Consider the following 24991-nt stretch of genomic DNA (forward strand, 5'->3'; position numbering starts at 1 on the left):
TGAGAGAATTTTGGACTGGATGGTCCACTGGTTGGATCCAACATGGCTTCTCTTATATTCTTATGTTCTTTCTTTCCATGTCTGTCTTTTCCTTTCCTTCCATTTCATTCTTTCCCTTTCTTTCCTTCCATTTTTACTGGATGAAACTTTTCTGTTCATCATACTGTTGTTGCAGACATAGCAGCTCTGTCAATGAAAAACTGGCACCCTCAGTGCCCTGGAAGTGATATCACTTGGCCCTTGATCTGAAAGTGACACCACAGGAAATGACATAATTCCTGTCTCCCAGCTCCACCCCCAAAGTCTCCTGGCTCCACCCCTGAATTTTAGTGAGCCATGAAGGAGAAGTGTAAAAATAACCGGGGCACAGGAAAGAAAAGTTTGGGAAACCCTGCTCTAGGAGATTAGTAAGCATAGGATAGAGACATGAAGAAAAAATTTAAAAGCCCTCTCTGAATACAGAAGTCAGCAGTTAATCTGATCTTTTAAAGCAAAACAGATCCCATAATGTTATTCACACACTGCCATTCTGATTTTTCTGGGCCTCAAGCACTGGGTCATATAGCATCACCTTGGTTTCTGCTTCCTGATTTCCCATGCACATTCACCCCCTCTTCAAGAAACACACCCTCTTCGGAAACAACTGGTGCTTGTGCAGGGGGACTACCTTTACCCTTTTCACTTTGCAGAAGAGACACATAGACTCCATTTACCTTTGTTACCTCAGTGTAGATAGGCGGTGGTTTTGTTTCCTTTTATGCAAAATTTAGAATGACAGCACTTTTCTGTCAGATCAGGGTATATATATACATTAAGAGCAGTGCTCCTGCAAAAGTTCTCTGAAAGCTCTTCGCCGCCCGCCCCCAGCATACCAAACCTCTAAGCGGAAACTTCCTGGCCACTAGGCGGCGGTGTAGCGTTCGGGAGAGGACTCTGAGCACCTTTCCTTTCTTCCCTCTCTTTAATGTGCCTGCGGAGGGGGGTAAGCTTGTAATGCGCTCAAACCAAGGCAGCTGCGAAAGTGGAGTGACTTGCTGGAGGTCCTTGCAGTTTGGCAGCATGTTGGTATCTCTCGGACTCTTCCTCTCCCACCTCCCCCCGACCCTCTTGGTTTTGCGTTACTGATGTGTCTGGATGAGAGATTGTTTAAGGGGTACTCCCGATTAAAGCAGCCACCAGCAGAAGTCAGGATTCCTGATGTGGTATTCTCGGAGCGGGGCGGGGGGAGAGCTATGTTCCTCCACGCTGTAGAGAGAGCTGGAGACCGTCTCCATAAAAGGATGTGGTCTTGAGTGAAAAGGGAGGAGCTTCTGCGGATAGTAGAGAGAAGATGGGAAAACCTCCAAGGGATCTCGAGAAGCGGGATCGATTGCAAAAATCGCTCCTCCCGGGTGTTGTACAAATGAATAGCATCACTAGGCTGGGGGCAGCAATAATATATTCCGTGAAGTGTAGGACAGATTTGGTATTTCCCCTAGTGCAGTGGTGGGTGGAGAGGAAAAATCTGAAATTTCTATAGATTAGTGGTAGACGACAAGTTTCAGCTGTATTACAAATGCTTTGCTGCCCTCTTGAGACCTTTCCTGGAAAGACTTTTTGCTCCCTTAATAAAATGCAAGTCCTGTGGCACTGTAAAAACTATCATTAATTTTATCATGCGTTTCAGAGAAAACGCTCATTTTGAAATAAATGGCCATCTTTAAAGCGCCACAGGGCATCTGTTTTATTTTGCCACAATAGACTAAAGTGGCTACCCCCCCCCCGCAGTTTTTGCTCTCTTGCTGAGTTATGTTTGTAGACAAGTGCTGAACTACTCCTGGCCTTGAGCATACACACCATTGAGGAATAAGGTAATGACATCCAGAGGCAGCAGTTGTGACAGAAACAACAAAGGGCTTTGTGATACCTTCAAGGTATTATGAAAGAAAGTTTTGTGAACTGCAGCCCACTTCAGCTGAAATATTTAATTTGTAAAAGTCATACTAAGTCTGTTTCTAAGGTGTTCTTAGAATTGTTCTTTGAGAAATATGGGCCACATTGCAGCAGCTATGTTACATGCATGCTGAGAATGCTGGGAAATGCTGGTGACTTCTCTTTCTGAAGATGACTGCCATTACCTACAGGAAAAGGGGAAACACTTCACTGAATTGCATAGCAGTTCAGTTTAACTGCTGTTTTAGGAGTGATCTAGTGGAAAAGGAGCCAGTTAATGGAAACACAGCAGGAGTGTCAGCTTCTTGGGGGGTGGGGGGGGAGAGAAGGAATAGAATGTAGCAGTTTAAAATATCCGCTTTAATTTGGGCCACAGATTATATCCATTTAAAGGGCATCCTCATGGAACTGAAGTAGAATATTCCAGCAAGCAGACATGGAAGTGTGCAATTGTTGTGCCCCATGCCTTCTTCCCTTGTCTCAGGAACTGCTTGCTGCTTTGAGGAACAGCTGGTGAGCAAATTAGGCAACTTTTAAATCTAGTCTTCAAATCTGTATGTTGGGTCGCTAAAGAGATGGATTGTGTGGCAGAACCATTAGCATCCTTTGGGAAAGAGAACCAGGAAGAAAAAGAGAGGGATGCCGTGCACTGGCAAGTTATGGGGCCATATCTAGCATCCTTGAATGGGAAGGAAGGGAGTGTTAGTGTGGGCCTTCACCAGTCTTTGCTTTTCAGGAATGTTTCCTTCCCTTCCCTAGCAAGGATTCTGTTTCCTTGTCAAAGCAGTGCACATTCACACAGGTTTGTATGTATTTTCCTCCAGCAGCTGCCATGTTCCTTGTATCCCCCCTCTCCCCCCTTGCCTCTGGAAAGCTTTTGAGGGCTTAAAACTGCAGTAGAACAGCTAAATTCAAGTCCAGTAGCACCTTAGAGATAGATTTGATGCAGGGAGTTTTGACTTTTGAAAGCTTATACCCCAAGAGTCCTGTTGGTCTCTAAGGTACTGCTGGACTTGTATCTAGCAAAAAAAAAAAATAGTAATTACTATTGTGCTTTAGTGCAGTAATATTAAAGCAGTCTGCAACTATGATCTACTAGTCCCTTCAAATTCCTAGCTTTTATTTTGATAAAAGTAAGTCTTTAGCCTTTTTGTTGCAGAGACATAATGGGAAGTACACACTTTCGCCTTTATAATTCTGCAATTAAAAAACCTATAGATTTACTGTTTTTAATGGAAGCTGGGAATTCAGATGAACCAGTAGATCATTGCAATAAATTATTGTAATTTGATTGTACTATAGTGAAATAGCAGTCACCAGTTGCTATTTCTTTAGAAGCTCTCAGGTAGTACCTGGGGAAAATGGTGGCCACAAAGGAAAATTTGCACCTTTTTGTCCAACCAGCTTGCTAATGCACTTGGACCAAGTTCTGGTTGTACCAAATCACATTTTTAAAAGGGTATACTGAGAACAAAGAAAGCTTGTAAAATGAATTAATAGAGGACAACATTATATAGATGCTCCAATAAACAGTGATCTTTGGAAGCCAAGACAGAGGAAAAACCTCCATGTAGATGCAGCTCTTGTGTTGTGTGGTTAAGGCAGGTGGCATTTTAGTTGAATTTCTGAGATCTCATCTGCAATTTAATTTTCTCTTTACTGGGTATCCTAATCATGTACACTTCTGAGGCTGTACATCTGCACACTCTAAGCCCCTCATTAAGCTTAACTGGTGACAATGGGGTATACATTTTAAAAAGTAAAATTAATATAACTAGGCTAAGCATGTATTTGGGAGGGATGTGAGAAACATTGTGGTAACCATTCCTCAGAGTGGTGCTATTCAGAGAACTGACCTTTGGCTCTGCCCTCTCTGTGACTGAAAACACTTCAGTAGGGTTTCCCTGGGTGATAATAATTATAGCTCAGATCTATCAAACATCTCCTCTCTTGGGTGTAGACAGTGGTTTGCTCAGTTTGGCTTGTATACTAAATATCTTCTGAAGAAGAGGGCCTTTCTTCCAGAAACCACTGGAAAACCGTCCACACGTGGTTGCAAATTTGTTGGCTGGCTGATCCTGATGTTTCTAAAGGGAGCCTCTTGAGGGAAGAGCTCAGCTGTGCAGAAGGGCGTGCAGCAGGTGCAAAAACCCAAGACTTGACCTGCATTACTATTCCTTGACTCTCTAGTGCATTGAGTGTTAGACATATGAAATGCTACCCAGTCATAACTGTGGAAGAAAAAAAGTGCCATGCTAGGCCTAGTTACACCCTTCTATGTCTATTGAAGTTAATTTCCTCAGAAGGATGTAACTCTGTTTTGGTAGACACTGGAAATGTGAGAGATCTGAGTAATCAGTGGTCCAGGATAATCATGTGGTTTTGGACACAAGGGATATATCAGAGAGTGTTACAGGTGAGACAAAAGGGCACTAACAGAAGGCGATATGGCAACATATGTGTTGAAGTGGCACCACCTGCTAAGAGGTTTCTTACTCCCTGCCTCAATAATAAGTAGCATACATGTAGACATAAATACTTTTCAAAGGGATAGTGAATGTGTGCTAATAGAGGGAGTTAGATGGAAGGAAAATTTCCCCTTGTTAAGACTGCCCGCCATAATAAACATTCACTAGCCCCATCGAAAACAATGGAATAGGACTTAACTTGTCTCATCAAGGCACAGTCACAATTCACTTTTGATGGGCTGTGTTTCTCACATGATGATGAGTAAATAGCAATCACAGCTATTTAAGCCCCTCTTTATATAAATACTTTCTGTGTTCATAGCAGGAATGTGTTTCTGTGTTATACTGATCCTGGTTCTACCTGAGAAGGCAGAGTTGGAAGGAACAGAGCCAAACTGGTATTTTTAATTTCTGACTAAGAAAAGCTGTGTTGGGCACATAATGGTGGCAAGAAACACACCATTATTACCTATTGATGGGCAATCCACCCCAATCTGGCCTCCACTTTCCATGTATCTTGAGCTTTTGCCAAGGAATGGTTGCTGGTGACAGGTGTGTCCCCACATTACCTGTGAGAGGTCAGGGTTCCCCCCCTTCCATCTGTTCTACTGTGTGTTGATACTGAGAGGCAGCATAGCCACTGGCAGTACCAGAAGAACAAGCCTCTGTGCTCTAAGACCTCATAAACAACAGCTTTCCTGAGCTGGCTGGAGAGCCTGTCAGGATGTACATCCTGGTTCTATCTACTGGATAGAACACCATCCCAGTGTCTTGGTCCCTATTTAGAATGGACAATGGCCACACCCTTTGGATGTGCATATTTGTCTACTGCTAATACAGTGCCCTTTTATATTCATATGACTGCTGGAGAATAACAATTTGGGAGCAGGTCTCTAAGATATTAGGGTACATGCATGTTCAAAGTGAGGAGTCAAGAAGGAATAGAAGATTGTGTTTTAACCCAATTGGGTATGACAGGCCTTTAGCGTAGGTGGCTTTGTTTTGTTCCGTGACTAACATGGGATGGATGTCTCAGGGAGGAGTTAAGAAACAGAAAAGCAGTCATTCTGGCTCACCTGCCTTCTCTGTCCTGCTTCCTGGGCTATTTCAACCTTGGTAGAGAACTGGAATCAAGCCATTTCTCTCTAGAGGAGTGACTGGAAGCTTTGCTGCTTGCACCTGTCCTTTGACTTGCAAGTTGTAGAGGTTCAGGGCATCTGTCTTAGTAAAGAGCCCTGTAGGCAGTCTGTTGCTGTAGGGAAGGGAGCCAGCCTTTGACTGGTGTCAGGACTGGGCTCTTCAGCCCTAGTTTACATTCCAGGGCCTGGGTTTTTCCCATATTCAAACAAACACACGGGGCACTCTTTAAAAGAAGAAATGAACTGCAGGAGCATGTACAGCTTCCTGTCGTGTTCTTGTGAAAGCAGCTTGGCATTTTCTCTGAGGTTCTTCTTGTAAGCAGAAGCCCTCCAAGAAGGGAAGCGACATTGCTGGCTGCTCCCATTCACTGCAGGTATTTGATATTTCTGTCATCCACAGGGGGTCTTACAGAGGGATCTTGCAGGAAATGCAAATGTCTTCTCTACCTTTAGGACAGTTTACTTGGACAACAAAACTGGGAAGCAAGGGAGATGAGAAATGGGCCAGGTGGATCTGGATGCCTCTCCGGGGATTTGAAATTTGGAACTTGCCTTGATTCATGTGGTGTGAGATTGATCTGAGAGGAATGGGTAGCAATTGAACAAGGAAGGATCTTTTCATGCCACTGTTGTTCTAGTGGAGGAGGTGTGGTCAAATGGAGATTCTTCTTTTCGCCTTCTTTGGGATCTGTAGAGTGTGTGTGTGTGTATAGAGCAAAGAGAATCCTATTGATGAGTTGCTACACATGTTTGCTGCTAGGCAGCAGGATGGTTGGGAGTAAGTGTATGAGGGTTTTTTTTTAATATTCGTTAATTGGATGAGTATGTTTTGAGTTGGTTGTGATCACATTGTCAGGTTATGACCAGAGGCAGGATCCATGAGATCTCATCAGGTAGGCATCTGAGTCTGGAATAGTTAGTTAAATATTGTGAGGATAGTTGTTTTTTTTCCGGGGGGCGGGGGGGTGTCTGAACCTGTGCCTTTGTCGCATTACCTGGAATTCCATGAATAGTTAGCAGTGCGCTATTCATCTTTTTTTTCCTGAGGCTGTTTTCTGTTGTCCTACTTGCCACTTGAAAGCTTTTTCAAGAGTCTGTGCGTGACATGGCAGATGCCATTCATGTGTGATTCATTCCCCCTCCAATAAAATTTTGTATTGTGCAGACAAGGTAGGGTATATACTTCTGGGCACAATTCATGGTGCAGCTATGTCCTGTTCATTTCACTGGGGCTCGTGCCTGGGGCCTTTCATGTGCGTGTCCTTGAATGTATAATGTTAAGCACTTTGTGTGTGTGAGTGTAAAACATTGTCATGTCGCAGACAATTTACAGCAAGCCTGTAGAGTTTCCAAGGCGAGGCGAGCAGAGGTAGTTGGTCATTGCCTTCCTCTACATAGCAACCCTGGACTACCTTGGTGGTTTCCCATCCAAATACTAACCAGGTCTTACTCTGCTTAGCTTCTGAGATCTGATGAAATTGGGCTAGCCTATGCAATGCAGGTCAGTGTAATAAGCACTTTACATAAGTGTTTTTAAACCAGGCTTTAAATAAATCTTTGATCAAATAAGAAACCTACATCGGTGAGAACAATCTCAGCCTCTGTGCTGCTTTCTGCCTTGTTTTAATTTTCACTTATGGTACAAACAGCTCAAGGCAGGCTTAAAAGTGATGTTGGGTATCTGTTGCTACAGTTCTATTATCCTGATAAATGGTTCTGTTTTAAGAGAATAAACTGAACTGATAAATTCAGAACTGGTCACCTCTACCATGAACTGTCTTGGTAGCCTTATTCAAACCATTATTTGCAGTTTCCCTCCCCTCCCCCCGTCAGTTTTGGGATAATAAAATTAGTCTACTTTTTAGGGTTGGATTACTGCAAATTATATAGTACTGAGTATGAATAGCTGGCATTCATCAAAGGAAACAGAAATATTTTGTGAGGTTGGAATTATTGGTCCAAGAGTTTATTCCTTAGGAATGACACCATTTTCTGAAAAGATGTACATTAATTGCTATTGAGGGGTATATCTGATCTGGGGTGTAGACCTTGCTGCCTCCAGTCTAGACTGACAAGGGAGCATGACAGGTGCTGTGCTGCTGTCAACCTTTATTGTGATAACTTTGTATTGACACTTCCTTCCACAAACGTGTGGCTTTTCCTGCAACAGCAGACTGTTAGGGATTTTGACTGGGTGCACAGTGTTTCAGAGAAGCCATAGTGCTGGCTGTGTTGTGTAAGGTTGGCAGGGTGGACAGTTTCAGAAATGGATTGTACCATGCGTCATTCCTATAGGTAGATACGAGCAGGCGTTGCTGTGGTTGTGTGCAGAAATAGCCCAGTGCTGTAAATATAACACCCTTCGTGTTCAGCACTGGAGTGATGCAAGGGTGATGGAACTCACCCTACAGCATTGGGCCCTGAGGTAATTAAGCCCCCAGACCAATGTCTGTGCTGTGAGAAATTCCTCAACTCGTCAAGCCCATATTGGAGGAAGTGGTCTATTCTTTCATATTCTGAACACTGTGACTGAATTTGCACCACAGGCTAGAAGTTACAGCTCGTTAGAGGAAGTTGAGGAACTCTGAGAAGAAGAATCTCATTGCCATGTCTTGGGTGGTGCTGGGATACATGGTGTTTTTTTTGGGGGGGGGCTAAGGGTGGAGAGATGGAGACAAACAAGAATGACAAGGAAGAGGGGGTTCTTCTGTCTCTCCTCCAATATTCTTCCTAACTTTCTGAACAGTAGGGAGAAAGGCTTCCTTAAGCATGGTGATACATGTTCCCTCCTTGTGAATGTTTGGCTCTGCTGAGATCAGGATCGGACCGCTTTCCTTGTATTCACTAAAATGCCTTCAGCAAAGGGTGGTGCTATTAACTTCTTTGTCCAGCTTTTTTTTTTTTTTTTGCTTATGTGAGCATCCTAGCAAAGGAATAAAATTAGTCTACCTTCCAGGAAATCTTCTGAGTAAAAGACCATTAAGAAGATGCAAATTTCCCTTTCTCTACCTGCTCTTTTGAAAAGAATGCAAAGGGAGGGGTAGTCAGAAGGTGTGTATTAAAGTAGGAGGGGAAGTGTCAGAGGATGGATCTGTGAAGGGCTTGAAGAAGAATAGCAAGAATACAGTATTCATTACAGAAGAAAGCAGCAGCCGCCTAGGTTGGTGAAGCATGTGTGGAGGACAGCAATAGGATTATGTTCACAAGGGAGGTCTTTCTCCTTCTGTTACTTGTACATGTGACTGTTGCTCTCACCCAGAAATTCATTGACTGTACAGAGAGAGGTAGGAGTGATGACTGGACTTGTTGGTGTCATTTTGGACCTTTCAAAGCCCTCAGCTCAGATTGTGTCATCAACAAACAGCTTGGGAGTCAGGAGGATAGAATGTAATTATTGTAACATGAGAATTCACCCTGTGGCCTAATTGTTACAAATGTTTGTGGCTCAATCTGTGACACCCATTCCTGGGAGATCAGTGAGGAAATGGTTTCTGATGAGTAGCCATGTTAAGTCTGTGGAAGAACAAAACTTGAGTTCAGTAGCAGCTTAAACACTAACATAGTTTTCTGGGCAATAAGCTTTCATGAGTCAGTGTTCACTTGATCAGCTCTTGAGGAAGTGGTGAATTTTGATCGAGAGTTATGTTGAAATAATAATCCCATGACCACTTCTCTGTTCTGTGTGTGCAGCCACTGATACACCTTCTCTCACTCTGCCTCACACACACAAAATGTTCTTTAAGTTGGCCACAGATGTCAACTGCATGGGTGGCAAATAATGTGTATTTCTTTATGCTTGTGAGCAAAATTCTGCAGATTTTCTGCTGTGAGCTACCTCTCACAGTTTTGCCATGCTGTTGATTAATACACATTCCAATCAGGGGCGTAGACTTTTCAATTTCCTGGAGAGGGGGGGCTGGGGCCCAGCCAGAGACATTTGATCCAGTGACATCGTAAGGAGGAGCCAGTGACATCACAGGGAGGGGCCTCCATTATCGCTACCTTTGAATTTATGGAGAAGCTCCCTCCCCATAAATTTAGGGAGCACCCCTCCCAAACAATCCCCATGGACCAGGCCAAACCCAGAAAAAGGTGGGAGTTGGCCAGTGGTTATAGTGGTATCTCAGAGGTCTCTTGCTGTGTCCTGTTTTTGAAATTCACTTTTAGAATAGGCACTTTAAGATCTGCAAATATACATATCATGTGCATAGGACAAATTATTGGTCACAAATTTGACAGTAAAAGGCAATACAGAAAAACTTTAGGGGTACATTTCCCTTCCCCCTGCTGTTTTCTGATGACCCTGAAGCACAATCTCCTTTACCTTCCCCCCGTCCCCCAACAGAACCCTGTGAGGTAGGTTGGGCTAAGAGAGCTCTTACAGCAGCTGCCCTTTCAGGGACAACTCCTACAAAAGTGATGATTGACCTAAGGCCATTCCAGCAGCTGCAAGTGGAGGACTGGGGAATCAAACCCGGTTCTCCCAGATAAGAGTCCAGGCACTTAACTACTGCACCAAACTGGTTGTCACCAACAGGCTTGGGTGTCACCAGTATGCAGATGACACCCAGCTCTATCTGCTAATGGACGGCTGACCTGGCTGCGCCCCAGAGAACTTGGACCTGGCACTGCAGGCCGTGGCAACTTGGTTAAGGCTGAGTGGGCTGAAACTGAATCCGGCGAAGACAGAGGTCCTTTGCTTAGGTCGGGGCGCTCTGGGAGGGGAAATACCTCTCCCGGTCTTTGACGGGGCGCCACTGAAAGCGGCGCGCCGGGTCAGAAGCCTGGGAGTTCTACTGGAGCCTTCATTATTAATGGAAGCCCAGATAGCAGCCGCTGCCAAGTCAGCCTTTTTTCATCTGAGGTGGGCAAGGCAGTTGGCTTCCTTCCTAGAGCGTCGGGACCTGGCAACAGTGATTCACGCAATGGTCACCTCGAGACTGGATTACTGTAATGCCTTTGTGCCGAACCTGGAAACTGCAGCTAGGGGCTGAACACGGCTGCCAGACTGTTGCTGGGGCTCCCAAAGCGGGAGCACATACAGCCGGGGCTGCATGAACTGCACTGGCTACCAGTTATATACTGGATTTGTTACAAAGTGCTGGTTATTACCTTTAAAGCCCTATATGGCCGAGGACCTGCCTACCTTAGGGACCGTCTCTCCCCGTATGAACCCCAGAGAGCACTGAGGTCAGCAGGGAAGAACCTGCTGACTATCCCCGGGCCAAAGGAGGTAAGACTCCAGAGTACCCGTACTCGGGCTTTCCCTGTTATGGCCCCACAGCTGTGGACTCAGCTCCCAGAAGAAATGCGGGCCCTGCGGGACTTTGAACAGTTCCGCAGGGCCTGCAAAACCATCTTGTTCCAAACGGCCTTCACCAGCTGAAACTACTAAACTACCAAGTAAACTTGCCAGCGATTATAGCACTAAATGTACTAATGTTTTTTAGAATTTTAATGGATTTTAATTAATTGTAGTTAAATGTTATTTATTGTATAATGTATGTATTGAGGTTTTTTTGCTGTTAGCCGCCCTGAGCCGCTTGGTCGGGGAGGGCAGGATACAAATAAAATGTGACTGACTGACTGACTATATGTTGGGTTCAGTATATGCTACAGTTTACAGCTGCTGCTGATACTGGGGCTTGACACCTAAATCATTCAATTTTCACTTATACTCAGAAATCAGACTTTCATTTCATTTAATTTTATGTATTCAACATATCCTGCCCTACCCAGAAAATGGGCTCAGGATGGCTCGCATCATAAAACCAACAACACTAAAACAGTAAATAAGATCATTGATTAATATAAAAAAAAGGCTCATGTCCGATAAAATAAGTGTATGTGCAATCTAAATGAAACAGTGTACATGCATACAAAAGCTGATGCTAAGAATAAAACTTGGTTGGTTCTTAAAGGTGCCACTGGCCTCAAATTTTATTCTTAAAGGCCTCTGATCTTCATGACCACACTCAGTCTCACTTTCCCCCCAAATGTAAATTGGAACCAAGCAAGTATTTTGAATCCACCAACAGTGTTCCCTCTAAGCTGCAGAGTCTTGTGAGCAAAAACTCTACTTTGTGAGCTACTGGCATTAAAGTTGTGAGCTACTTGCATTAAAATTGTGAGCTACTGCATAAATTATTGTGCTCTTGGGCCATTTTTACTGAGCTAAGACAAAAATGTGTGAGCTGGAGGCTAATAATCTGTGAGCTAGCTCACGCTAACTCAGCTTAGAGGGAACACTGTCCACCAAAGAGAGCCTGCAGTCTGACTGTTGGTGCATTAAAAGTGGAGGGGGATGGAGTGTCACTATTATCTTGACAATTGCTGCCCTATCCAAGGCTGATTGGTTCATCATCTTTTTTACCTCATGAGACTTTCAAGGCAAGAGACAAGCAGGAGTGGTTTGCCACTGTCTTCCTCTGCACAGCAGGCTCAGCTTTCCTCCAAGCACTAACCATGGCCATTCCTGTGTAGTTTCCAAACTCTGATGAGATCCGGCTAGTTTGGGATATGAGGGCTGTGACTTTAATTAGCATTTCTAAGGAGCTGAGCTTGGGTTATAAAGTCATTAAGTCATTCATAAAGTCATTCACTGACTTTGAAGCTCAGAGGGAAAATCACACACAGCCTTTCATGCCTTTGAAGCCCCAAGTCCTGTGTTGATTGCCCAGCGGGAGCTTAGCCCCAGGTGGGAAATCCTGGGGGGGCTGCAGCCCCCCAGCCCCCACATACTTTATGCCTATGATTCTAATATCATATTTAGCTGGCACGCCATAATTGGGAAGGAGGTGGTCCACCAGCCATCTGGTCACTTCAAAACACCCTACATCTAAAATTTTATACTAAATAAAGGGGATTTGGGTCAGGTTCCCAGCCGGCTGTTGCAGAAAGGTGGAGGAGGAGAAAACTAAATTTAGACATTCAGCTGGAGTACTCTGAGATCTATTTTATGTGCTACCACCAGACTGTCCAGGAAGTTACCTGTTGAATAGAATATAGGTCTGATGGCAGAATTCCAAGTATTCTAACTCTCTTTTCTGTTGGCTAATGTTTCTTGTTCTCAGGATTAGAAATCAAAAGAATTTGGGACATGGGTGGAGTCATCTTCCATTACCCATCTTTACATTGGGCATGGGTGGTGTCATCTTCAGGCTTGCTACATGTGCATGAACATAATAACCATGTTATGTACTTCTGTAGGGATTACTCAAGAAGTTATTCTGCACTTATGTGTAGCTTAGTTCCATCCCAACCAGAAACTACATGATTATTTAACTTGTCCAGAAAAACAAGACAATTCAGTTTCAAGCAAATCTCCAAAATTATTGGCTTAGTGGTTCCTAAATGTCATCAGAGCTGATAATACATATCTGCTACATATCTGCTACATGTGGTTTGAACTGGTGCTGTCCTTTGTTAAAACCATGGCACAAACAAGGTATCTCAACATCTGGGTGGTGGTGAGTAGGCAACAAGTGAAATGATTTAGTGGCCTCTTCAACCACCTGTGTATGCTAAATGACTTTCCATTGTGGGAAGGAGGTCTCTATTCCATGCATTGGGCTGATTATGGAGGCTGCTGCAGATGTTCCTATTTGGGACTGATCCAGGCCAGGTAAGGTGTACTGAGAAGGTTAGCTTTCCTGGATCTGATTGTGCATGCAAGGGCATCTCATTGTCTTTGTGCTTTTAGGAGCATGCCAAGCTTTCTACATCACTTGTAAAGTTTTGCTGCTTGGTCTCCTGATAGTGAGAAGAATGGGCTCCGTTTCAGAGATGCTCACAGTGGTCCCCCTTCACCAAAGGCCTGATCTTCTGGAATCCTGTGCTGACCTCATCAATGAAGAGTGGAAAAGGAGCAGGACTTCCCGCATCCACTCGCTGCAGAGATCCACCAATGACTTTCCCATGTGCCTGGTGCTGATTAGAACTCCAAGGGCCGAGGAGGAAGTTGCTGAAGGGAAACTGGCCAAGAACCAGTGCCAGCTCCTGGGGCATGCCAGGCTATCTCATGTGGTTGGTCACCCTAAAAGCTTATTTGTGGAGACTGTTGTGGTCTCCAAAGCTATTCGTGGAAAAGGTTACGGGAGAAAACTGATGGAAGCCATTGAAAGTTATGCTGAGGCCCGTGGCTACAGTCGTCTGCACCTCACCACCCATGACAAGCAGCATTTCTACGCCCACTTAGGCTATACGTTGTCTAAGCCTGTTCAGTGTGCAGGATTTGTGAATTCCCTCGTCCCTTTGAAGTTTTTAGAGACCTTCTCTCCTCCTCAGCATGGAAGGGAGCTTCCTGCAGGATCTGGGAAAAACAATCCAGGTGCATCCTGTGGTAGCAAAGCTGGATCAAATGTCCATCCGTTACCCCCTTCTGCCCCCTCTTTCTCCTCAGTAGCTCCACCCCCACCACCTCCTCCACTGTATCCTGCTTGCTCTACTGACTCAATAAATGTTGCCATTTCTCCCTCTTCCCAGCTAGCAGCTTCTTCCAACAGTTCCTTGTCCCAACCCATTAATGCTACAGTTCAGCCATCCCAGCCACCCTCTGTGCCTCTTTTTGCGAATTCCTCTAGTGCCACAACCCTCCCACCCCCTCCTCCTCCACCACCACCACCACCACCACCACCACCTCCTCCCTCTTCTGAGCTTTCACCAGTGACCCATTTGCCAGGCCTTCCATGTTCCTTTAAAACTGCTGCCTCTTGCCCACCAGAGGGCAAAAGCCAGAATCAGCTGTTTCTAGAAACACCATATCACGACGTCAAAGGGCAGCCCATATTTTGGATGGTGAAAGACATTTAATCTTTCCTTCATGTGCCAGTGTGATGAAGATGAAGGATGATAATTGGAGGAGGGAAGATACTTTGGAAGAAAGCCTGGTTTGGATCTTATGAAATCAGATGACTAAGAGCCATTTCTGAACTAGGAAGCCAACAAATTTGATCTCAGAATTCTTTTTAGAGAAGAGCCCAGAGTGAAGCCATATGAGGAACAAAAAAAGTCAGATATCCATATAGCTGAAATATATTTGAAAGCTTATCACACATAATTTCCACTGTATCTCAATGGATGTTGCCTTAGCCAAATGGATGAGCTAAAAGGAATCGGCAGATTGCTTTGACTATATCTGATTTTCTTCTACCAATAAACAAATCACCTCTTGTTCTCAGTGCGTTGTATTTTTACTTACGTAATACCATTTATGGCTTGTTTAACATGTCATGCTTAATATTTATGCTTTGTTCAGATTTCGGTATGTTTCGGATCTCTCCAATTCCAGTCCTATTACATTGCTTATTACTTGTCTGACCTTGTTGATTGCATTGACATGCCATGTGTAATCTGCCTTGAATCTCAGTAAGAAAGGCTGTAAATAACATAAAAGGATGATAAATAACAAACAAATAACATCACAAGAGTTCCACAGAATCAGCAGTGGGCACACAAACATACACATTTCAGGGCCCACAATATTAATGCAGGTGTACAAGGAGACAAGAATGCAGATGAATGGCATTGGCTTCCCCTCTGTTAGAAGAAATCCCTTGTCTGTATGTGAAAGTGGGAGAATCAAAAAAAAATGTGGCTTTATGGGATAGTGTTAAAGCAAGCCTGACCTTCATAAATGTATCCACTTCTAAACTGACACCACTATTAATTCTTTGCCTTCAAAAAATGTGTTATTTAAGACAGAATTGTTAAACATCTAGAAGAACAAGACTTGCTGAAGAGGTATCAGGATGGCTTCTGTAAAGCAAAATTCTGCCTCGTCAACCACTTAGACTTAACTGTGTCAGCAAGCATGGAGACAGAGGTTACGTAGTAGACATAACTGGACTTCCAAAAAGTGTTTGACAAGGTTTGAATAAACAGACCCTTTCATGAATTAGTAAGTGATTTCAAAAAAAGGAAACAGGAATAAGTGAACAGTTTTGCAGTGAAGAGGGGTTTTGGGGATCTGTGTTGGGACTGGGGCTATTTAATTTCTTCATATATGGAAGTAGGGGTTAATAGTGAAGCAGCAAAGTTTGCATCTGATGCTCAGTTGTTCAGGAAGTTGAAAACAGCTTCAAAACAACTTCTCCAAATGCATGAGTGGGCAATGAAATGGCAGATGAAAATCACTGAAAGTGCAAAGCATTTGGGGGGAATGTCAAGTTTCGCATATATTGTGATGGGGTTTGAACTGGTAGAGGTAGACCAAGAAAAAGACTGCAGACTTGTGGTAGCAAAAATTTTGTAGCAGTGTGCTACAGATAATATGCAGGCACTATAAAAGCAAATTTCTTGTTACAGATCACCAGGAAAGAGATTAAAAGTAAAACTGCCCCATTTTGATAGCTAACCTGTTTTTCTTCCTTAGAATCAGCTTCAAGGCTTGAGCCCGACTGTTTCATAAACTTCTTTGACTGTCACAACTCTCCATTTATGAATATCTAGGCTTGCCAATCCCCAGGTCCCAGTGGGGGATCTGGTTTGACAGGCTCTTTCCCATCCCCAGTCAGCTGGCTGGCGGGGGGGAGCCCTGCCCCAACAGCCACCATGTGCCTTCAAACCTTGGAAGGCTTAAGAAGATACTGGGAACAGCTTGCTTCTAGAAAGCTGTGTGTGCCTTTAAATCTTTGAGCCAAGCTGAGTGGAGGCGGGGCGAGCCGGCGGAACAATGTGTCTGTTGGAAGGGAGGGAGCCCAGAACCTCTGTTTGTTTTAGAGCCCCAGCAGCAGAAGAAGACAGCAGATCTATACCCCACCCTTCTCTCTGAATCTTAGAGTCTCAGAGTGGCTTATAATCTCCTTTATCTCCTTCCCCCACATCAGACACCCTGTGAAGTGGGTGGGGCTGAGAGAGCTCTCCCAGAAGCTGCTCTTTCAAGGACAATTCCTACAAGAGCTATGGCTAACCCAAGGCCATTCCAGCAGTTGCAAGTGGAGGAATGGGGAATCAAACCTGGTTCTCCCAGATAAGAGTCCGCTCACTTAACCACTACACCAAACTGGCTCTCTAAGAAGCTATTTGCACACTAAAATAGTAACCTCTGGTTTCCCTGTCTTAGTCTGACAAATTGGGTTGAGTATAGAGCAGTCAACAACACCCATGGTGAGTAAATTGCCCTAGTGAGACCACAGAGTGGCTTCCTTGTGTGTGTGAGAGAGAGAGAGTAGTGCAATCAGCTGCTGGGGGGTTGAAGAAATGAAGACTGTATTCAGGAGAACTGCACTGATGCATTTTTATTTATTCATTTTAGAGAATGGGAAAGTCCCCCACCCCCAAATATTTTCTGAGTTAGACTTGGCAACCCTGTAAATATCACTAGTATGGCCACATTTGGAATGCTATGTTCAGTTGTTTGCTGTATATGAAAGAGGCAGAAAAAGTGCAGACAAGGGCAACCAAAATAATTACAGGGTTGGATCCCCCTGTCCTGTGAGGCCTGGAATCTTTTAGATCAGGGGGAAAAAAAGACTGAGAAGAGACATGACAAAGGTATGCAAAATTCTGCCATGTAGGAAAAATGGAGAAATTTTTCCCCATAATACTTTGACACTTCTCGGCAGTAGATTCAGGATAGACAAAAGGCACTGCTTCATACAGCGTGCTTGTGGAACTCACTGCCATAAAATGTAACTGCCCACTGAAAGGGCTTAAAAGGGGGTTGAACAGACTTGCAGAAGATAAAAAAGGCTTTGGCTGTTAGCCATCAGAGTTGAATAGGCCCCTCTGCATTCAAAAGCAGAACACCTGTGATTGTCAGATGTTGATGCGTGGTCAGCAGGTGAGTGATGGCTGCTGTCTGTGGGCCCTGCTTTTTTTACTTCTCTGTAGCATCCAACTGTCCGCTGCTGGAATGAGGATATTGGTCTGATCCATCTGTCACCAGCAGGTTCTGGAAAGGTGGCACATATGACATTTCTAAAGAAATAAGTATGGTTTGCATTAAATGTGTTTGCATATCAGAGATGCCAGACCACAAACTGGTAAACATGTTGCCATGTATCTTCAGTTCCATTTGGCCAATTTATGGTGCAAGATTAGAAGTGCAACAGTAGAATGAGCTCATTTTCAACGGATCGAAATATCCATGTATCATAGAAGAAAAGTGTTTTGTGTGCACATATTCCCTTCAAGAGCAGTTGTTGCTTGGAAATTTAGAAGCTACATACTATTTCTGATAAATGCTTGCCAGACAGGATTTGTGCAGTAATTCTCAGTCACAGCTATTGTGCAATAATTCTCAGCCAACCTGAAGTAATTTTCAGCCACAGTTTAACAGAGTTTATTAGGACTACTAGTTGAGGAACATTATTACATACACAATGGAAATTTTGAATGGATTCCAGCAATGCTGTTATCAACAACATAATTGAAAGGTTGTGAAATGATAATGTAATGACAACTGTACACAAAGATACATTGGTTAAGGCGTGCCTCATTAGATATTAGTTCAACCAAAAATATTTTAATCACTGTACTTTTCCGGTTATAAACACAGAGACATTGAATTTAATTCACCCTGGTCTGTCTACTCGCTCTTAATTATTAATAAGAAATTTACCTGTGAGCACTTTACTATTATGAGTGCAGGAAGTGATTCGTTAGCCTTTGTGTAATCATGAAATTTCTAACTTCTGTGGAAAGCATCCCACGCCCTGCAAAATTATGAAATTATGAAAAAGTTATATTATGAAACATTGAGCCAATTCAGAAGGAGTGCATGCCTCTGTCTAGCTAATGCGAACATTATTCATTCAAATTAAGCTATATTGTGAGTGTTGTAAATTGAATATCAGTAGTCATCCTAAATATTGGGCCTGATTGGCAAGTTGGGACTTAAAATCAAGATCAGTATAAACTAGTAAGTTAAGTAACCTTTAAATATATTGCATTTGCATCCCCCTCCCTGTTTTAAGTTGATTTATGACACTCATATCATGCCTAGGGGTACCAGTACTCATTTCACCTTGAGGCAAGGTTTGAGGGTCGTTCTCGACTACGTACTAGTTGAAATCCATCACCTTGTGCATACACTTGATGGCTCCTTGTAAAACTGCTATATCTGCCTTCTTGTGGTACCTACTACATATATAAATTAGCAGGGGTTTTTTTGTAGAAGAAGCTCAGCAGGAACTCATTAGCATATTAGACCACACCACCTAATATTAGCATATTAACTCATTAGCATATTAGGCCACACACTCATTAGCATATTGGGCCACACCAGCTGAGATAATCAAGTGCAAGTGGAACTAGTGATAGCAGGCTACCCCACCTGTCACCCCTCCCTCCCTCGCTGCAGAAGCTCCAGCTGCTTCCACCAGACCTTTAAAGGCACCCACATATCCCAGCAGCAGTTCTTCAGAAGACAATGCCCACCACTCAGGGAAGGAAGGAAAGAAAGAAAGAGTTAATAGACAGGGGGAAAGACTGACTGACAGAAAGAGGGGGGGGAGTGGAAAATAAAGGAAATAGGGAGAAAGAAGAAAGGAAGGGGAGGGGAGAAATGAAAAGAAAGAAGGAAAAGAAATGGAAATAAAGGGGATGGGAGCATGCAAGGATTTCATGCAGGTGGGGTGGAGGAGCTTCAACAAACTTACCTAAACTGCCATGCTGACTCAGGGAACCCTGGACAGCAACAATCCCACTGCCGCAACACGGCTCCAAAAGCCTCCCAGCCAGCTGGGCCCCCGGGAAGCCACGGCGCAGCATGGCTTAGCCCCACAAGCCCAGACGTCCAGCTGGCCTCGGGAGGCCACCAGTCAGCACTGTTCAGCCCCCAGAGCCTGACTGGTGAGCGGGGAGCCAAGGGGACACTGTGAAAGTGCAGCTCGGCTCCCAGAGCTTGGCTGGCAAGCGGAGAGCCAGCATGATGCTGCTGAAGCGTGGCTGGGCCCCCTGACCCCAGCTGGCCAGCAGGGAGCCTGGAGGATACCGTGCAAGTGCGGCTGTGCCCCCTGACCCTGGCCGGCCAGTGGGGAGCCCAGAGGACGCCATGCTGCTAGGTCTGAGCTGGAACACTGGCTAAGGCAGCCACAATGCTGCCTGAGCCAGCCAGAACCGGCGTTACGGCTCAAAAAAAGGCCTGTAAATTAGAAATGGAAGGCAATGTTTCAGCAGCAGCTGCTGAACTGTATTTTATGCTTTTTAAAAGTGTGATGAAGCCACACATGCATCTAACTGCACACATTAACAGAGACCATATGGCACAATACCTCACAGTGTGTGGAAGTACTTCCAGTAATACTGCCATTCTTTTAAAAATTATTTTTAAAAGATTTATTGAATAATAAATTACAAAAACCAATAGTCCACAAATAACAATTCTCTATGCTTAAAACATTCTCTTCCGGAATTGCTTTGTAGCAGGGCAAGTTCACAATATTTGGTAGAATTAATCTTTTTGGTAGAATTAGTTTTTTGCTACTTTAATAGGGATAAAATGCTACCTAAACATTAATTTCAGGCCATTCCTCCTTATATTGTTTGCTGAACTGACTAAAATATGTTTATACATTTCTCCCCACTTATCTGATTACTCTTCAGATCATACAAATCTTTCCCTTGTTTTCAATAACACTAATATTCAATGTGCTGTCATTAGGTCTCACCATGTGACTTCATTGCACCTCGCCCATGATATCATCAGGCCTCACCCACTGAGTCTCAGGGTTTGGGACGATGGGGATCGAGCAACCCCTCCTCATTTGTAGTATTATTTTCCCCACAATATCTGGCTGGTATCCTGGCAGTCATCCAAGGGGACAACAACCTTAGCAATCTGAATCAGCCTGGTCATTCAAATTTCTCTTAGATCTCACCTATACTACCTGTACTGTATTTTCCCCTGCATATAATTTTTCATTTCCCATCATGGCCACTGAGACATGAACAGCAAGATGGCTTTGACTGCCTAGCAGGAAGCAGCAACCTCTCTGTCTATTGAGCAACACAACTGTAAGACCTCCTATGTGCCCCTATGTGCCCCTGCAAAGGGCACATTGGGAAAAAAGACATCTCTTATCATCTTTCACCTCCAGTTCTCTCAAACTATAAGTGCCAGTCATGCCTGATTTAGGAGTAAGCCAGAGTGTGGCCTGGAAGCAGACAGGAAAATCCAAGATGGAGTAAGGCCAAACAAAATGGTTTTTGGCAGCTAATAACAAGTCTTTGTTGTATATTTTGGGAGGTGGTTCTAGGGTATCTGTTAGCCTAATACCCCTCCCCCAGCTAAACACACCCAGTGCACCAATTCAGTGCAGGGTGGCTGTCATTCCCTACACAAAAGGGATGGGCATATGATTGTCTTAACCTGGGTCCCATGGCCTGGCCAAAATGTGGATTGTCCAGTCAAGCTCACTGAGATCACCCAGTGTCTTTCTTAACATTTAAAAAGCAGCCATGAGGGGAGGAGGCAATTTGGATTGTTGCTGTAGTACTAGGAGAGGGAAGGCCTATGGCTGATCAGACCCTAGAAAAGTGTTGTGGGCCTTTATTCAGCAGTCAACAGAGAGTGTTGAGGCAGGAATCCTTACAATAAATTTTAATAAACTGAAAGCTTTTAGTGACACCACATAAGCATCCTAATAAAGTTTCGCTCCTACTCCTCACCACGTCTGACCAAACCTTGTTGCATGCAAGGGCTGCTTGAGCAAGGAGCTCCATTAAGGATAGAAAGTGAAATTCTGCCCTGGCCCATCTTTGGCCCTCTTCTTTGTAGGGCTGATCTGTAGGACATCACAGTATCTCTGGCCCTTGTCTGTTCTTTCTTCACCTCTTACTTTAGTCTCCAGAATGAGGGTGCATCCAGTTCTCACTTGGTACCAGATGTTTTCCATTGACATCTTTGTTGCCCATTACCAGGCACATCAGCTCCCACCATCTTGGGCTATTTCAGGGTTGTTGCTTCTGGTCCTTACTTTGCTGTACTGGTATGTATGTGGTGGTGGTGGGGGGGGGTTGCGGAGGGGAGAGGCTACATGCAGAGGTTATAGGGTTGCCAGATCCACCTCAGAAAATACCTGGGGACTTTGAGGGTAGAGGCAGGAGACTTTGGGGGTGGAGCCGGGAGACTTTCCTATCCTTTAAATACATAAAAATACAGCAGTGTTGTTCCCTTGAATGCAGTCTTCATTTCCTCCTCTTTTCTGCCTTCAAAGAGTTCCCCAAGCAGCTGCACTTCCACTAATGTAAATGAACACACACATACTCACAAAGCTACACTTTTGCAAACCTGCACTTTTGTGATCTCACTGGAGCAATTTACTCACAGGAGTTGCTGCATGTAGCAATCTGCTGTATTTCAACCAACTTCTTCAGACTAACACAGGAAAACAAAAGTACTAAGCTGAGCAGGCTAGGTTGTGGTTAACTTTTTTACTATCCATGCAAATAATCAGGTTCTGGTTAACACTTTACTGTCCACACAAACAGCTTCTGAAATGAATGCCAGACAAACAGAGGCACTGTGCTGGCTTCCTCTCTCACACACTCATCAGAAAGAGCCATGTGGCTTTGCCTGCTCCCCTGCCCTCCTGCAGCTTTGTCCTGCTGAGATTTAAAGGCACACACACCTTCCAAAACACAAGCAGTTCTTTGCAAGCTGCTTCTATGCCTGCCAAGATTTAAAGGCACGTGGTGGTGGTTGTGGTGGGGCTTCCTCCACCAGCCAGCAATCAGTGTTAGACCATCCAGTCTATACCCTGTGTCTCACATCTGGATTAGTTTAGTTAGTAAGTAGAGCTGCAGTAATATAGCTGGCCTGGGTAGAGACCTTGTATCACCTAGTTTGGACATGACATATTCTCAAGTTTACACTTCTGTCTTGAACCACCATTAAATCAGAGTATATTTTGCAGCCATGTGGATGAATGCTGGTTTCATAAAAGCCAAAGGATTTCCTTCCCAACTATCTAGTTCACAAAGTAAGTTATTATAATCTCACTTTTCAATGTGTATTAAACAACTGAGCAACCTATTTTGTAATAACAGGTTTCAGTAAAATGAACCCCCCCTGCCAGCTGTCTGCTCTTAAAACTTAATAGTGGTGGGAAGTGGCATGTTTTCATATGCGTGGATTAGTCTTGTGTAAAGTAAAATGTTTTGGCAGTAAACCTGATAAGACTGGACAGAGTTTTGAATGGCTCCTCTCTTTCCCTCCTGACTCTGTAATTTCCTCTGAAAACAGAGTCTGAGGCCATTGAAGCACAGGGAATTATGACTGTTCAGTGCCAATTAAAAATGGCAGTTCCTTTCATTCCTCTGAAGTGTGTCAGATGAAATGTAAATAGGACATTGGTTTCTTGTGATGCATTTGGCATTGTGTTCTCTGACAACATAGAATGCCAGGGAAATAAGATGATCTTCATTGAAAATTATTTTTTCTCTGGGGAGATTAAAAAAAACCCATTTCTTGCTTCTCAATGTTTAAAGAATTTTAGTTGATTAATCAGTTCAAAGGCAGAGAAGTAATCAGGTAATTGATAATATCTAAATAAATTTGCATACTGTGGAAACTTCAGTGAAGGAGTCTTTTTGAATTACTGAAGGATGTATAAGAGTTTATAATTTAATACATAAAAACTGCTAGTCAGTGTAGTGAAAGGCACAATATTATATTGTAATTCCATAGTTTTAATATTTCATTTGCTTTCCTTGTTGCAGGACCACACCAGAATAAAAAAGCTGAAAAAATTAGCAAACATCCCCGCATTGCTTAATTACCACCCCACCCCCTACATTCATGGAGGCGTCTGTGAATTCACCTGCTGATTAAACTGAATGAAACGTGCATCCCATCTCTTTGTTGTTGGAAAGCTGACTAATGAATAAATTAGTTTTCAGATTTTCTGGTGGAAGAGCTTGAGTACCATATATTACCAAAGATGTATGTAAAAAGTTCACCTTAGGGGTTGATCTTTATAGAAAGACCAGTGATGGTTGACAAGATGAGCTCCAAAATCAGTTCAGATTTTTGCAGTTGCAGGGTATGAGGCTAAGCATGTTGGTGTATCTAATACTGTATAGCGGTTAATGGAATATTGACCTTTAAAGCCCTGTATGGCTGACCTGACTACTAAGTCATCATCAGAGGCCCTGCTTTGGGTGCCTCCTCCATCCCAGGTTAGATGGATGGCACCTTGAGGATGGGCCTTCTCTGTTGTGGCACCCAAATTATGGAATTCCCTCCTTGAGAGATTTGATTTGTCCCATTCTATTAGTGCCTTCAAACCAGTAGTTGAAGACTTTTCTGTTCTGATTGGTTTGCTATCATTGATCTCTCTCGTTTATTTCTTCTGTGTGTGTGCCTATATTTCGTTGTTATTATATGCCTTTAATTTTTTTAAAATGTTTTTTTGGACTGTACACTACCGAGGGGTCCTTGACCTGGGTGGAAATGCCACATAGAAATGTTCCAAATAAAATAACTGATTGAATGGATTTACTGTACATTCTATATTTTGGCTTTTGTAAGCTTGTTTGCTAGTGCTAGGCTGATTGCTGTGTACACCTACTTTGGGTATGGCTGCACAGAAGTGCTGAACAGCACACCATGTTTAAAGTTAGCAACATAATCTCTTACAAGCATTACTCACACCAAAGTACCAGCTCTATATTTGTGATATAATGGTTTTCCAAGTGAAGGACATGTCTTTCAGTTGGGTTTGTATATCATCCTCTTTAATTTTAGACATTACATATTAATCATAGCACCTTCCAAGCCTGGGGTATAATTTCACCATAGAGTTCAAAGCATGGGAAAATTGGGGCTCTTTCTGCCAGTTTGCCCCAAAATTCTACCCACCATGTACTGCAGTCCCTCACCCAAGCAGACCTGTCTTGCCTTTCAGTCCAACACAAGGCTGTTAGGAGGGGGTTGAGTATAAACAGACAATTAACTGGTAGTGTGTAGCCTCAGTGCCAGGGTTCCTGAGTGCTGTGGTTTAAATAGCAGCTCACATAAACATAGTTTTAAAATGCTGAAGAAATCTTTTATTAAAGATGCTGCAGAGTTCTAAGAGAGAAATGAGTGCACTGAAAATAAGAAAGCAAATAAAAGTTTCTAAAAAATATACTTTATGCCCAGTATGTTTAGTAGGCAATCAGCAAACAGGCACTGGCAGCAGTCCAGGAGGAATCAAACCAGAGACCTTCTGTCAGACTGGCATGGAGCCAGTCTGACCGACAAAGAGGCCCAGTAATTGGGAAGAAGTAGGTTTTTATAAGAAATTGCCCCTGGAGAGGTGACACCAAGAACCAATAGGGAGGCTCCTAATATCTTAGGTAATTCACAACATTACCCGTGCTGTCCCCACATAAAGTGCACCCAGAGAAGCTTAGATGGAAATGATCTACTGAGAAAGTGATGGGAGGAGTCCTGGGAATTAGACCACTCTAGTCCCAGACCTCTCTCTCTCTTTCTCAAGGTTAGTTCTGCCTAGCCAGCCAGTT

The 24991-nt window shown here is 43.7% G+C and overlaps 2 protein-coding genes across 3 annotated transcripts in view; both read left to right on the forward strand.

Moving 5' to 3' along the window:
• Positions 1–939: 939 nt before the first annotated feature.
• On the forward strand, positions 940–14717 carry NAA80 (N-alpha-acetyltransferase 80, NatH catalytic subunit). 2 transcript variants are annotated; one of them, XM_060240038.1, is made up of 2 exons: positions 940–1061; positions 13299–14717. In XM_060240038.1, exon 2 carries the CDS (start codon positions 13307–13309, stop codon positions 14348–14350), a length of 1044 nt encoding a protein of 347 aa, XP_060096021.1. In that variant the 5' UTR covers positions 940–1061; positions 13299–13306; the 3' UTR covers positions 14351–14717. The 2 variants fall into 2 exon arrangements, with proteins under 2 accessions (XP_060096021.1, XP_060096022.1); XM_060240039.1 differs by having other exon boundaries at positions 1009–1061; positions 13242–14717.
• The window catches only part of HYAL3 (hyaluronidase 3), a 31646-nt gene continuing 12337 nt past the window's right edge, over positions 5683–24991 (forward strand). The window contains exon 1 of the mRNA XM_060240037.1: positions 5683–5913. The gene's annotated coding sequence lies outside the window, so the exon portion shown is untranslated. The remainder of the gene's footprint in view (positions 5914–24991) is intronic.

This window comes from Heteronotia binoei, chromosome 5, assembly GCF_032191835.1.
Source record: "Heteronotia binoei isolate CCM8104 ecotype False Entrance Well chromosome 5, APGP_CSIRO_Hbin_v1, whole genome shotgun sequence".
Lineage (NCBI taxonomy): Eukaryota > Metazoa > Chordata > Lepidosauria > Squamata > Gekkonidae > Heteronotia > Heteronotia binoei.